This window comes from Belonocnema kinseyi, chromosome 1, assembly GCF_010883055.1.
Source record: "Belonocnema kinseyi isolate 2016_QV_RU_SX_M_011 chromosome 1, B_treatae_v1, whole genome shotgun sequence".
Classification (NCBI taxonomy): Eukaryota; Metazoa; Arthropoda; class Insecta; order Hymenoptera; family Cynipidae; genus Belonocnema; species Belonocnema kinseyi.
In genome coordinates, this window is record NC_046657.1 from 18,337,125 (window position 1) to 18,352,598 (window position 15,474).

The 15,474-nt window shown below is 36.3% G+C and overlaps 2 protein-coding genes across 2 annotated transcripts in view; both read left to right on the forward strand.

The window, feature by feature from the left end:
• Window positions 1-15,474, forward strand: part of LOC117178386 (protein NDRG3-like) — a 193,235-nt gene that overhangs the window by 12,837 nt on the left and 164,924 nt on the right. Inside the window, exon 2 of the mRNA XM_033376045.1 lies at window positions 6,749-6,849. The gene's annotated coding sequence lies outside the window, so the exon portion shown is untranslated. The remainder of the gene's footprint in view (window positions 1-6,748; window positions 6,850-15,474) is intronic.
• On the forward strand, window positions 785-12,810 carry LOC117176886. The gene is made up of 6 exons (XM_033367257.1): window positions 785-1,007; window positions 1,107-1,417; window positions 6,749-6,849; window positions 6,994-7,369; window positions 10,129-10,230; window positions 12,673-12,810. Exons 1-6 carry the CDS (start codon window positions 785-787, stop codon window positions 12,808-12,810), a joined length of 1,251 nt encoding a protein of 416 aa, XP_033223148.1.

Consider the following 15,474-nt stretch of genomic DNA (forward strand, 5'->3'; position numbering starts at 1 on the left):
GAATGCCGCTCAAAAGCTCGCTGTAAACGCTGCGGTGAGAACGTCCACGCCGATGATTCCCCCTGCCCTAACGCGAATGGAACCCCTAAATGCGTACACTGCTCAGGACCCCACGTGCCAAATTCTAGAGAATGCCCGGAACACATATTCCAAAGAGACTTTTGCTAATATGCCATTCACAACTGCTTAACATTTGTTGAGGCTAAATCTATCCCCAGACCCAGGAAACCCGAAAAACAACCTTATCATGACTCCCGCTTCAACGTGAATAACTACCCTGGATTCAGAAACGTTCCTCCCCCGATTACTCCCGCGTACTCTCCCCCGTTAGTTTTCTCAGAAGCCGTGCGCACCTCTACCCACACACCCATCACTCCTAGCTCAGCTAATTCTCCTCCCCCCTCATTAACCCTAGAGAAAATAAAAATAAACAGTCTCATCTGACCGACTCCGCCAATCGTCGCAGGAACTCAGCTCCCAACCCTTCCTTCTCATCCCTATATAACACAAAGATGCCAAGCTCCCTCCCCAACGGCTTTGCTCTACGCCCTTCAGGGACACTTAACAAACCACATTCCCCTTCCCCTCCCCGCTCCCAGCACCCTAGTCTTCTCCTCATTATCGAACTTACTTACAATTATTGGCAATCTACTTTTAATGCTCACTAATTTCATCAGCGTTCTTTCCTCTGGCAATTCCCCAAAAACAGAGGAATGCCTCAACTTAATTAACTCCCTTTCTACAAGAATCTCCTCTCCCTCTACAAATCTTTTACATCCTCAGTATGGCACAGGTCGATGGTTTGCAAATTATGAAACGGAAAAGACGCGGCGTAACAAACAAAAGAAGTGATCTCGCAACTATTTCGAAGGACTTTGATATTATTTTACTGTGCGAAACATTTCTAAAGCCTGATAAATCATTCTCCATAAATAGAGATTTTAACATCATTAGATCTGACAGGGTTGCCAACAGCCGCGGTGGTTTGGCAATTGCAATTAGAAGGGGTATAACCTTCTCAAGGGTATCCTCTATACTTAACATTGAAAACAGACTAGAAACTCTTTCTATATCTATTGACACTTCACTTGGTCAACTTCTTATAGTTTCTGTTTACAGGGTCCCCTCTGTCGGCGGAAGAATCTCAGAAAATACCTGGAAAAAACTTTTAGAATCAGTGAACGATGTCAATCCGAATAACGTTCTTATTAGCGGGGATTTTAATTCACATCACAGTCTATGGGGTAGTACCCGGGTTTGTCAAAATGGCGAAGCACTTTGTACAGCCCTTGATGATTTAGACTTTATTTCTTTAAATAATGGGAAGTCAACTTATGTTAATCGTCCAAATGAATCTCCCTTGATTCTGGACCTTACTTTTATAAGCCCTCAACTTTTTACCTTTTGTGCACATGATGTATGAGACGACGCCCTAGGCAGTGACCATTACCCAGTGCTCACTAGCCTGGGTATGCAAGTACCTATTTCCATCTATTATTCACACAAATATAACTTAAAAAGAATCAACTGGCCGTCCTTTTCTTCCAACTTAAAAAAATTCGTAGAGTCCAGGGTGACTGACATTCTTCCACCGACATCGGATCCCATCTCTAGCTATAATTCTTTTGTTAAATGCGTGGATGCGGCTATCTTGTCATCCGGAGTACCCTTATCCACTTCCAAATAACCAACTCATGGCCACCTATTTAAAAATAAATCTTTCGTTCCAGCTCCTTGGTGGAATGAAGCATGCGACAATGCTATTAAGGATAGGCGTAAAGCTTCTGACAAATTTAGAAAACGATCTAATTATCCAAACTATTTACATTATAAAAAACTTACAGCTAAAGCTAAACGCACCATCAATGAAGCCAGAAGAAAGTCCTTTCAAAGTTTTTGCGAATCACTTGACAGAACATCATCTATTTTCAGAATATAGAGAGTCATTAAGACATTTAAAAATAGATTCACTTAGCCAGCAAACGCGTCCTGCTCGGCAGATAGCAGCGTGATTTTAAAACTACACGATCTCGCAGCTGAGATGTGTCCTTATACTGTCTTCCATGATAGGTTTCCTAGTGACTTTAGGACCAATCAGTTCCTTGAGTCTCCATTCACTGAAAATGAACTTACTATAGCCATTTCTTCCTTAAAAATTAAATCTTCTCTCGGATTAGATAAAATTGATAATAATATCATTAGTCACTTTCCTTCAGAAGCTAATACCATTCTTTAAAAATTTATAACGACATCTTATTGTCTGGCTCCTTCCCACCTTCCTGGAACACTTTTTTGGTATGTTTCATTCCTAAGTCAACGCCAGGAAAATTTAGACCGATTTCCTTAGCCTCCTGCTTATTCAAGTTAATGGAAAAACTAATTTACAGTAGATTTAATTGGTACTTTAAGCATAACTTTTATCTCTCCCCTACACAATTCGGTTTCCGGAAAATTAAATCTTGCGCGGATAATCTGTTCTTACTTTCCACGGAAATTTGGATGGGATTTGTCAAGGGTGAGGTCACAGCAGCTCTTTTTTAAGATCTAAAAGGAGCCTTTCCCAGCGTAATCCCCCAAATTTTAGTGGAAGATCTGAGAGATTTAGGCGTTCCGAAAAATATAGCTAAACTTGCCTACAACTCCATTTCATGCAAGAACATTTATTTTAATATCAATGGGGAATTCGTTGGACCTAGAATAAGTACAGTGGGCCTTCCCCAAGGCTGTATTCTGAGTCCCATAATGTATTCAGTGTACACTCGCAAGCTCCATCGACTTTTGCCGGCGGGGTGTATCATATTCGAATTTACAGATGATATAGTAATTTTATTTAGATCTTATATATTTTTTAAAACTTTTTACCGCTGCAAAAAAGTATTGCGATTACTGCGTGAGTTTCCAATAGAAAATTTAACGTAGAATCCAAATTACAACAGTTTAAAAGTTGATCTTGCTGTTTTTTAAAAAGTTTTTTTAAAAAGGAACCGAATGGGGATCCTAGGGGGTCTTTACGGGTACTTTGCAGAGGCTTCATTTGGTTCCTTCGATCCACTAGGGCTAGTAACTTTAGAAACACACAGGGCAGAGAGATATGTACCACGTAAATAGGATAATAATGGACAAAATTCTTTTAAGTAAAATGAATGTAAATACCATATTGATTGCAATATGAAACTCATTAAACTCGTAAGATTTTAAATCTAAATATATATTGCATTTGTATGCATTTGAGGTTAATTGAGCACGTTCCTCCTGATACTTCTATTATTTAGAAATATTTGCATTATACAGATTAGAAAATATACAAAGATAAATAAAATAGCCACACAAAAAAAGTGTGCGGATGTGGTAACAAGATACAAGTATTCCTATGGATTTTGGGGCGCTGAATTCAAATTCGGTATCAAAAATCACCCATCTCGTTATGGTTGAGCCATAACCTCAAAAAATGACGAAAAATCATGCACTGGGGCAAATAAATTTCAAAATAATGCCAGTGATGCAAATTTTCACTTCAAAAACATGTCGACAACTGTGAAGGATCAACCCTTGCCTGATATAAACTTATTTAACATAACTTTACCCACTAGAACCTGACCTCACCTAAGCTGAATTAACAGAAATTTATTGATTACGCTGGCAACCTTGTTCTTGCGTACTTTCATATTTTGGCATTAATAGCAGTAAATGTCTGGAGTTTCGTAACCGCTTGTTGCTAGCATTATTCGCCTGTGTCTGTAACCAGGGCACCTCCACGTGGTGACGGTGGGCAACGGATCCACATTGGCTGAGTCCCTGGGTAAACGGCGTTCATGCCGTCACAGCAGACACAGGTAAAAAGTGTATTACGATGCAGGGAAAAATCCCAGTATCGGCGTCTGGTCAGGATGGGAAAGCGGGCTCTCCGACGTCGTCATCATGCAACCGTAGCTTTTCATCAATGGATCACTTGGTCGGTGTAGAGTCTCATGCTACAAGGAAAAAAACCGCAAGCATTTCTCAATCGCATGTCTGCAAGAATAGCTCAGATTCATTCTGTTACATTTGCAGTAAATATGAAGTAAGCAGTTTGCGAAAATCAATCGACGAGGAAGTGAAAAGTCTTTACGAAAAGTGTTTTGACCGTAAATTGCTGCACCAAGAAACAAAATGGGTTCCTCGCGTCATTTGCAATTCCTGCAGACTTATGTTGTATCATCTAAAAAATTCAAACAACGAAAAGTACCGCAAGTACTCTACACCAACCACATGGAAAAAACCTGTTATTGCGAAGAACTGCTACTTTTGCATGAATTCCGTCAAAGGTTTCAACGCCAAAAATAAAAATAACATTTCGTAGATTAATATGTGCACAGTCACAAGAGCAATTGAAATCAATAAAAATGCACGCCAGACTGATTTAAGCGCTTTAGAAGGTGATAGAATGGAAGTTGAAAGTCAATGTCATGGAGACGGTAGTGAAACCAGTGATCGAACATAAAATCGTTCTGACGATTCCGATGAAAATGTCGAAAAAGATGACGAATATGGCGTGCATAAAATGAAACTGAAGGTTCCAATATTAGTGTCGCAACTAGAACTAAATGATTTTATTAGAGATCTTGGATTACCGAAAGATGGCGCTGAATTTTCCGCTTCATTTCTAAAAAGAAGAAATCTTCTAGAGCCAAAGACAAAAGTTTCATTCTTTCGCGACAGGGACAAAGAATTCAGAAAGTTTTTCGTTAAAGACGAAGAGACGTCTTTAGTATAATTATTCACACGAATCACAAATGGCAAATATGTGGTGATCTCAAAATCATAACAATGAGATTAGGCCAACAATCGGGTTTCACGAGAGAGACATGCTTTATATTCTTGTGGAATTGCAGAGATCGAGCCAATCATTACAGCAAAAAACATTGGCCTTTAAGAGATTCATTCAAACCTGGTTCTCACAATATCATCAACCAAAGCCTCGTTGATCCAGAAAAAATGTTACTACCACCCCTCCACATAAAGCTTGGGCTCATGAAGCAATTTGTCAAGGCGTTAGACAAAGATAGACAATGCTATAAGTATATATCCCTTAAATTCCCTAATGTTTCAGACGCTAAATTGAAAGAATGAGTCTTTGATGGACCACAGATTCGAATATTGTAAAGAGATACTAATTTCGTGAGCCACATGACGAAAATTGAAATGAACGCTTGGGATAGTTTTAAAGCAGTAAATGCAAATTTCCTCAGTAACAAAAAAAGTCCAGACTACGAGAATATTGTTGCAAAAATGATAAGAAACTACAAAAAGTTGAGCTGCTTGATGAATTTAAAACTTCACTTTCTAGATTCCCATCTGGATAAGTTTCAAGAAAATGTTGGTGATTTCAGCGAAGAACCAGGGGAACGTTTTCATCAAGACATAAAAGTGATGGAACAACAAAATCAGGGTAGATGGGACGAGGTCATGATGGCTGATTTTTGCTGGATGTTGAAAAGGGAAACGAATGTAGGTCTTAAACGTAAGCGTAACCCTTTGCATCGTTCCTTCGAAGAAAAAAGGACAACTTATAGCAGGCAGAAAATAGAATGAAGTAGGCCTATAAATCAATTTAATTACGATAAAAAGCAAGATAAAATGTAAACACGAAAGATAGTATAAATATATCCCTTAAGTCTAAGAAAAGCAGAGAAAATTTGTTTGAATAAAACTGTTATTCATTTGCATGTTTAAGTTACAGTTCTACATTTTAATTGATACAAACATTGTCAGGTTAATTGAAATGGGGTCAATTCTACTTGTAGTTCTAAATTTCTTCAAATGAGTAATGTGCGTCTAAATTTTTAACCACCTGTAGTACAATGAAATGAATTTTATTGTGTTACAACGGGAACATTTAAGTTGTGTTGCGTTAAGCAAAATTTCGTTAGGTTCGGTTAAGTTAGATTCATTTGTAGGTTAAGATCGAGGTAACCTATTAAATATAGCTAACATTTAAGACTGAGAACCGTACGCTTACATAGCTACACGTGTGGTTGAATTTCATTCGGCTAGGTTAGGTTAGGTCAGGTTTTGTTAGGTTAGGATAGGTTAAACCTCTATGTAGGTTAAACCGAAGCTGAATGAAACGGTACCGCAAACACAATGGGACAACACAATGAGTTTAATTTTGTTACGTGAAGTTAAGTTAGGTTAGGTCAGGTTTTTTTAGGTTAGAATAGGTTTGACCTCTTTGCAGGTTAAGCCCAAGCTGATTCAAACGGTACCGCAAACATAACGAAACAACACAATCAGTTTAATTGTGTTTCGTGAGGTTAGGTTAGGTTAGGCTAGGTTAGATTTATTGCGAGGTTAGGCTCAAGTTGACCCATTTGATGTAGCACACATTTGCTACTGGGAAAATATGCATCCAGAGCTTTACGTGTAGTTTAATAAATTTCTGTTAATTCAGGTTAGGTGAGATAAGGTTCTGTTGGGTAAAGTTATGTTAAATAAGTTGATATCAGGCAAGGGTTGATCCTTCACAGTTGTCGGCATGTTTTTGAAGTGAAAATTTGCATCACTGGCATTATTTTGAAATTTATTTGCCTCAGTGCATGATTTTTTGTCATTTTTTGAGGTTATGGCTCAACCATGACGTGATGGGTGATGTTTGATACTGAATTTGAATTTAGCGCCCCAAAATCCATAGGAATACGTGTGTCTTGTTACCAGATCCGCACTATTTTTTTTGTGTGACTGTGTAATTGACCTAATTTTTGTTTCTCAGAATCTTTTCAACATCATCTCTTGGGTACTTTGGACGGACTCTCTAGGAAGTGATCACTTCCGAGTGGTACCCCGTCTTGGTATCTCTACCCCAATAGCTTGGTAAGTATCTCACTAATACAGTTTCAAGCGATTTGAATGGATCTTCTTTTCGGATAACCTTTCGGAATCCATTTAGAGGAAAAATGAAACTTTAAATTCCTCGGATATTGACGGTTTATCCTAGTACAAGGCTTTCGTTGAAAGTATGGATGAAGCAGTTACTGCGGGTTGTCCTCCCTCAAGACCTCCCAAAAACGTAACTCACTCTAAAGCTGAAAAAAACAAATATATCCCTGCTCCATGGTGGGATGCGGAATGTGATCCTGCAATTGAGGAAAGAAAGTCAGCATTGGCGGCCTGCAGGAGGCGCAGAATTGAAGTTAATTACACTCATCTAAATAAAATAGAAGCTAAAACTAGACGCATCTTGTTCAGACAGACGATTCAAAAACTCCATTCACTGGCTGAAGAGATGCTTCCACCAACGGTCTTCTTTGACTCCTTCCCTGACAACTTTCAGAAGAACGAGTTCCTAGAAACCCCGTTCACGGAATCTGAAATTTTTACAGCCTTAACTTCAGTAAAAACTAAAGCCTCTCTTGGTTTAGACAAAATTGATAATAATATTTTACTTTAGCTTCCTGATCCGGTATGGCTAGATTTATCTACAATGCTACTTCTTGCAAAAACGTCTATTACAAAATTAACGGTGAACTAGTGGGCCTTAGACGCTGTACAGTTTGAATCGTTCAGGATTGTATTCTAAGTCCAATAAACCACTCAATTTATACCAGAAAAGTACAACGTCTAATCCCTGGAAATTGCATTATCATAGAGTTTGCTGATGATATACCTATTCTTTCTCATTCTGCTGACCCAACGGTATGTATCAAATCCCTTCAGAAATGCCTAAACGGCCTTGCTGTTTTTTTAGGACAAAGAAATCTTGAGCTCTGCACGGAAAAAACCAAACTGGTCTTTTTCAACAGACAGAACCTAGATACATCTGACCCATCATATACCTTATCATTAAACAACATTATTAGCTCCCCTTCCATTCCGTCAGATTTCTTGGAATTATTCTAGACATTAGGTTATCATTCCAATATCACTATCTTTATTTACGCGATAAGATAAGAAAAATCCTGCACATCTTTAAGGTATTGAGAGGCACATGGTGAGGCGCAGACCCAAACATCCTTAGGATGGTTTATGACTCCTTCATAAGCAGCAGTCTGGAATACGGATATCTTGTTTTTAATTTCTGGTCTCACAAATATTATGATCAAATAAAAAAAATTCGCAACCAAACATTAGGCCTAGACATTGGGTACAGAAGCAGCACTTCCGTTAGCGTTATGTTGGCAGAATGCTGTGAGCCACCTTTTGAAAAAAGCTTTTCCTTCTTAGCTAAAAAATATATTATTAAAACCTTTGCAAACTTGAACCACCCGCTTCCAGATATGCTACTCTCTCTCTCTCTCTTTCGGATCAGGTTATTAGAAAAAAGAAAGTTCATATAATCAATCAATTCGTCATTTTGAATGCGTTTGAAAAAGTAAAAACTTAAAACATCAGATTCGTAAATCAGAAATGCATCCTTTTTAATAATTTTCCTATGAATATATGCTCTTCGCCCCTAACATCAATATAGGAATAGGCCGACTTGTCCAGAATAACTCCTCTCCTACAAATCACTTCAAAAACCTAGTGAATAGTGAGTTCCAGGACTATTTACACTTTTACACAGACGGTGCAAAGTCGACCCAGTGGGCACAAAATTTTTTACGACATCGTTACGACATCTTTACGGCATCTTATGTCCATGTTGTTTCGGTGTCTTTGCGATGTCGTAAAGACATCGTCAGATCATACGACTTATTTACGATATCGTAAAGACACCACAAGGACATAGCAATATTATATACTCTTGATAACATCATCAGTCACTGTTTTATAAATTAGTTATTTTCACAGATTCCTTAAGTCTCCTCGAAAGTGTAGGTACCAATAGTCTTGGATCTATAGATTCCTACCTAATATTTATAAATTAAAATTATTTCTTGAAAAAGATCCTACTCCATCTTCACTCCATTGGGAATCGAACTACAAAACTTCTGATTTTGATTTTTCTGATTTTGTGGTTCGATTCCCAATGGAGTGAAGATGGAGTAGGATCTTTTTTCAAGAAATAATTTTAATTTAAAAATATTATTTTCCATCTAGTCTTATTAAGACGTTAAGCATTTTCTGTTATTGAAGATTCTTATCTTGATCGATATTGTGTAGATTTTCTGCGTTCATGGTTTGGAGGGTTGATCTACTGTCGGTATGGTACAATCTCTGATGATATAGCAGATAAATTAAAAAATTTCTAATATTTATAATGAGAAATCGCTTGGCAGTCTTGAATAAACTTAAATGCGTAAACTTTTGCTTGGATCCCTGATCATAAAGGTATCCCAGGCAATGAAGCGGCAGACGTAGCAGTTAAATAATCAGCTAAGGATGACAGTCTCCTTAATATACCCCTCCTTTTTTCCAACTTCTTTTCCTCTGCCCGGAAATCTCTGGATGAAATTTGTAAAATATTATACACCCAGCGTTTTTATAATTATAGCATAAGACCTTGCTCCTCATCATTTAACGCTTCAAGAGAATGGATAGTCTCGCTATGTGTCATAAAGAGTAACCATTATTCCTTAAATGGAGGTTTTCCCTGCAACCATGAAATTGGCGAAGACTTGGTTCATGTTCTTTGGGCCTGTCTCAGATTGAATACATATAGAACAGACCTAATAAGAGCTCTTTCAAAGCTTCTCAAATGCCCTCCTCCATTTTGCTCATATCAAATCTTAGTAAACCTTTCATTTAAAATCGCCTCCCATATATTTAAATCGATTTTTCCATCTGTTTAAAATGCCACAATAAGAATAAGATACTTCCTAAACTTATTCACTTCTATTTCCATAGCGACCGCCACACAGTTTTCTATTCTCCCAAAGAGAACGTGTTTTCAATATATTTAATTCCTTCTAATTGCACCGGTAACGCACCTCAGAGATATTTTTTATTCCTTAGAAGTGGTCATGTTTTGATTTTATTTAATTCCTTCTAATAAGTTCACAAAATATGTGTAACAAGTTTTTTTAATTCTTTCATGCGGCAAGTAAATTCTGAAATTTTAATTGTCACCAATTCAACTCTACCTCTCTAGAGTTAAAATTATTTAAATTTATAAATTTTACTAAGTCGATTGGGAGGAATAGGATTTGCACTTTGCCCGACGTTGTTTACTTGAGATTCAGGGGACTTCATTCCCCCGCAACTTGGTCATAGCCGGATATACAAAGCTTTTATAAAGCAAGTATAGCGCCTACGAAGAAAAATAAGCCGACAGTTCGAGAGTTCGAGTTCGCACCATCCCTAGCGGAAGAATCGGTAAGAGTCGGAAAGAAAGTACCGTTCCGATCCTTTACGATTTTTATGTGAAATTAGCCTCCGTTTCTTTCCGAACGCTTTCTCTTTCCGAAGGTTTCCAATGGCTTACCGAACTTTTGCCGAACTGTTCCACTGCGTTTACTTCGTCCTTAACCTTTCCGGTTTCTTTTCGAATAAATATCGCGGTGTCCCAATAGCTTATTCAGAATTTAAACTGTGTCCCACTGTTAATTTTCGTTCTTTAAGTTTCCGGTTTCTTTCTGAATAAGTGTGAAATGTAAATTATGAATTAAATGTTGTATTAATTATAGATATAAATATATTTTGTTATTATTTAAATTAATGTTTCAAATAAATAACGTATAATTTGCTAATAAATTTATGAAATAAGGAAATTGAATTAAACATTCATTGATATAAATAAATGTATAAATATAATGAAATATAAAAAATATAATTAAATATAGATAAATTATTTAAAAAATATTTTTCACCTAAAATGATGAATCATTAACTAAAAAAAATAAGGTTAATACAGTATTTGCACTTTCAACTATGATTTGTTGTATTTTAAATAAAAAAAAGATGAAACAGATTAATTTTTAATCAAGCAGTTGTGATTTTCAACCAAAAAGATGCAAGTTCCACCTAAATATATGCATTTTTCGCAAAAAAATGAATTTTCAACCAAACCGAATTACAAGATTATCATAACAACTTTTTGAATTTTCTTGAAAAACAAACAAATTTGTTATGAATCACTGTTCAACAGGATGCGTAGTTTTGGCTTTTATCATGAAAGACATCATTCCCAGTAAAAAATTTGCCCCCTGCGTGGGCACGTTATCATCAGAACTTTTGTCTTTTAACTTCTTTTTCGTCTCGTGTGTGGGGTCTCAAAAAATTTAATTTTTAATGTTTTTAATGCTACTTCTTACTAATAAAACCAAAAACAGAACTATCGAAAAATTATTCAGGACAAATAAATCATTTTTACATTCTCATCAGAGAAGGTATTAGACTTGTGTAAAATTTTCCCCCTCCCCCGTTTTTGTCAAATTCCCCAGATTTGAGACCCCCTAAATCCGAAAAGCAGGTTTTCACGAATGTGTCTGTCTGACTGTCTGTCTGCATGTATGTCTGCCTATGAGCACAATAATTTTTGAAAAAATAATTCCATTAGATTGGCCTTTAGTACACTCTCTTAGAGTCCTAAACTAAAGGTCAAGTTCGTTAGCCAGCCATTCTGGATAAAAATTCAAAAAGTAATCGCAATTGTGAATATTTTTAAAGAGTTTGATTTTTAAATACCCTACTATTATCATAACAAATTTTTGAATTTTCTTGAAAAATCAAAAACTCAAATTTTGTACAGCCTACAAAATAATAGAAAATCCAAAAATTACATTTTTTCATTAAACAATTTTACAGTATTTCAAAGATTTTCAACCATATAAATGCATTGAAATGTGTGTGTGTGTGTGACGTGCGCCGAAGAAAGGGGGCTTACTCTAAAAGAACCTAAATCAAAGTTTTTACACGTTTCGATAGTTTTCGAGTTGCTCTTTTTAATGAAACCATTGGAAAAAAATTCCTAGCATTATTTTCGCTAATAATTTAGTTGTTAGGTACCCGAGAAATCGGATTTTTGCTCGAGAGCTCGAGATTTCGTGAAAAACCTCCCACCATTTACCACGGCATCTACGCGTTTTATCCATAGCACGCCCGTGAGCCGGATTAACGACCTATCTCTTCCCGTGAGAATGTGGTAGTAAGTGGAGAGGGAAGATTTCGTGAGCCTTCCCTCTCTCCTAACAGTCGCTTCTATCGGGTCGACTTCAACGAGCGCCCTGAAAAATCTTACTTTCCTGAGTAAGCCCTCTTTCTTCGGCGCACGTCACATATACAAAAATATTTAGAAGTTAAAAAAACGACAAGGCGTAAAGTTTAAATCATAAAAATAACTTTGGAAATAAGCAAATTCAGTTGATGGAAAAACGACAAAACTTGCAATAAAATATTTAATAACGTTTTTTTTACGGAATGCGCATTTTTTTAAACAGGACAATGAAACAACGTCTGTTTTAAGACCAATAAAAGATATAAATTATAATAATATACATTTATGGGAATGATATAAAATTTTAGGAATAAACTCGTGTGCAAAGCGCGAGATACGTGATGAGAATGTGTTCTTTAAAGCCGAAGGAGCTTTAACAAAAGAGAATTCACAATCACCAAATTACTGTTGTCGATGATTCAACCTTTAGTTTTAAAATATCTGTGCTCAAAGATCGAGACATCGATGCGAGCCACGCACGCAGGGCGCGAAGAGAATGTGCCTGCGAACCGGGCAGATTTTTTAAAGTGCAGTTATTCCTGTTTTTATTTAATAATAATATTTAGAATAATATATTTTTATATTCTGCATGAATTTTTAAGCACGAATATTACCGTCATGCGTGCGACTCTCATGCGTGCGAGCGATATGTATCGCAATTGAGGACACATCTGTCTACTCGTGTGATGGCGCGGCGTGCAAAAACGGAAAAGGAAGCCGACAAATATCCCAAGCGATGATTGGCTGCAGCATATGGGGAACTTATTGCGAAGACCCAAAGTAAAAAGATATGAGAATAGAGAATAAGTGGGAAATAGACGCACTGGATAAGGACATTGAATATCGGGAAATTCTAGCGGCGGTCAAAAGATTAAAAACGGGAAAGCAACTGGGGAGGATAATTTAAGTGGTGAATTCATCAAAAATCTTTCGGATATCTGGAAAAAAGAGTTATGGGTAATAATTCAAAAATCTACAAGGGAGGACACGAAAATGATGTCGAGAATGATAACGAAATAGCACTCTTGAATTTGAGTAACAAAATCTTATCAGGAATAATGACCCACAGAGATGAAATCTTTATTTTTAATTAAATAGTGGAGAATAGAATTAAAAACAAGAAAGGAAAAGCTGAATGCAGTCTACATTGTCCTGAAAGCAGCCTTTGATATAGTAGATAGAGACCTGTTCCTGAAGAAATTATGGAAAAAAGGAATTAGAGGAAGGTTTTATGCGATAGTAAAGAGCATATATAAGAATAGTGATTGTTGCTAATTATGGAGAAGAACTGAACAGTATGCTCAGGATAAGAGAAAGATACTTTATGGGCAAAAAATTGCGAGATTAACGTAGATACAACGAAAATAGTTATATTCAGGGGGAGGGGCAAGAGAAGAAACAGGGAAAAGTGAATGATTTACGGTAAGGAAATGGAGATTTTCAAAAGTCTACTGTATGGAGTGTAAATTTGGGGACTAACTAGAAGGGATGAAATGAAAAGAGTGCAGGAAAAGATAATCAAAATGGGGATGGGAGTCACTGGAAGTATACCTGACGACTTATTGAAGGAAGAAAGCGAGAGGCAAAGTCTACATTTGGAGATAAAACGTAGAGTTCTCGTGTTTTGTGTTAGAATTTGCAGCCTAGATGGAGATAGACTAGTTTAAGTCTGTCTGAGAGAACAACTCAAGGCGATACAAACGGAAATCGGTCCAATTGGAAGAGGGAGTTATTAGCAGCGTTAGAATAGGAAGGGAACGAAGAACTGTTAGACTTTATGTGTAATGTAATGTTCGTTCAAAAATCCAGTCGTTGCAAGAGAACTTAGAACATATTTTGAACTGTGATGCCGCAAAGCAACTTCAGGAGACCATTAGGAAAGGTGGAATGATCTTAGCTCTAAAGAGACAAAATCTGGACAATCTTGGTGAGGAAGCCAGTGTCAGAACACTGTAAATATGTGAGGAATGGCAAATAATGTTGAGTTGAAGGGAACAGGGATAGCAGAGAGACAGGGGGGGGGGATCTTGAATAAGATCTGAAATAGTATCCACCTTTGAACTGGTCCGATCGCGTACTGTGCCCGCTTCGAGAATATCCAGTTTGATATCTATTTTTCGATTTTCAAGTTTAATCTATTATTCAAGTCCGCAGAATCTGGCGAAAAAAGGCATATAGGCTGGGTCAACCTCAAGATGAAAATAACAGCCGCCTTCCCTGCTGGACTACGTGTCGCATAAAATTACGTGATTCTGAAGTTAGTGATGTCTTCTAAAAAGGTGATACCAATGTATTATTAGGAACATAAGAAAGATGCGACACTTTTATAGTAGTGTTAAGGGGACTGAAGCTCTATGTACATTATCATATTAGTAGTAATAATAATATTAGCTTAATATGTTCATTGATACTCACACAAATTGTCTTTTAGTATTAAGCAGGGAACAACAAAAGGGGAAAAATGTAAAAGTCTAAAAAGAGATACATGTAGAATAAATAAATAAAAAATAAAGTTGTTTATTTTGTATAATTAATTTTAAACGAATTTTTTAAAACCATGTAGAAATATTTCAAAAACTTGTTGAAAGTGGTCAAAAAAGAACCTGCGAGATTTTAAGGCAATTTTTGTAATTTTGAAAAATTTAAAACAAATATCAGGAAAAATTCGAATTAATTTAAAACCTAGTATTGAAACTATCGAAAAATAATTTAAATATTGAGAAAATTTAAATAGTAATAAGAAACTAAAATTAAATAAATCTAAATTGACTGAAAAGTCCCGAAAAAGAGTGTTGATAATTATTTTACTACATCGCGGTGCAAAATTGTAGAAAATAAACAATTTTTATTGCGAGTTAGTTCTTTTTTGTTGTTGAAAACTCAACCTTTTTTTAATTCATAGTTTTGGTAGAAAATAAATCTTCCTGTTTCAAAATTCATCTTTTGTATCGAAAATTTAACTACATTGAACGCTAGAGTTAGGGTCTCCTAATAAAGTCGCTTATGCGTGAACAAACAAAAGCCTTTTCTACGAAATGGCCCTCTATCTTGGTAATTCCTCACCAAGGTCAGCCGCAAAATCGGCCCAGTCTCATAATTTCATTGTATCTGGCTAAAAATTCCTTTTTTATTGGAAATTTAACTATTATACATTTGCTTTAAAAGTAATCTTTATTTATTGAAAATTCATCTTTTAGATTGAAAATTTAACTTTCTTCAGAAATTAGTTGTTTTTTATTGTAAATTCAACTAACCTATTTGCTTTTTTTATCGATTCAGTATTAATCTAAGTTATTCATTTATTTCTTTTTTATGAATTACACCAAACTCTTGCTTTCTGTCATCCCGTTCTTGGCCTTCTTAGAACAGCTGGCTAAGCAGTTTCTCGGGGGATTAGGGCGAGA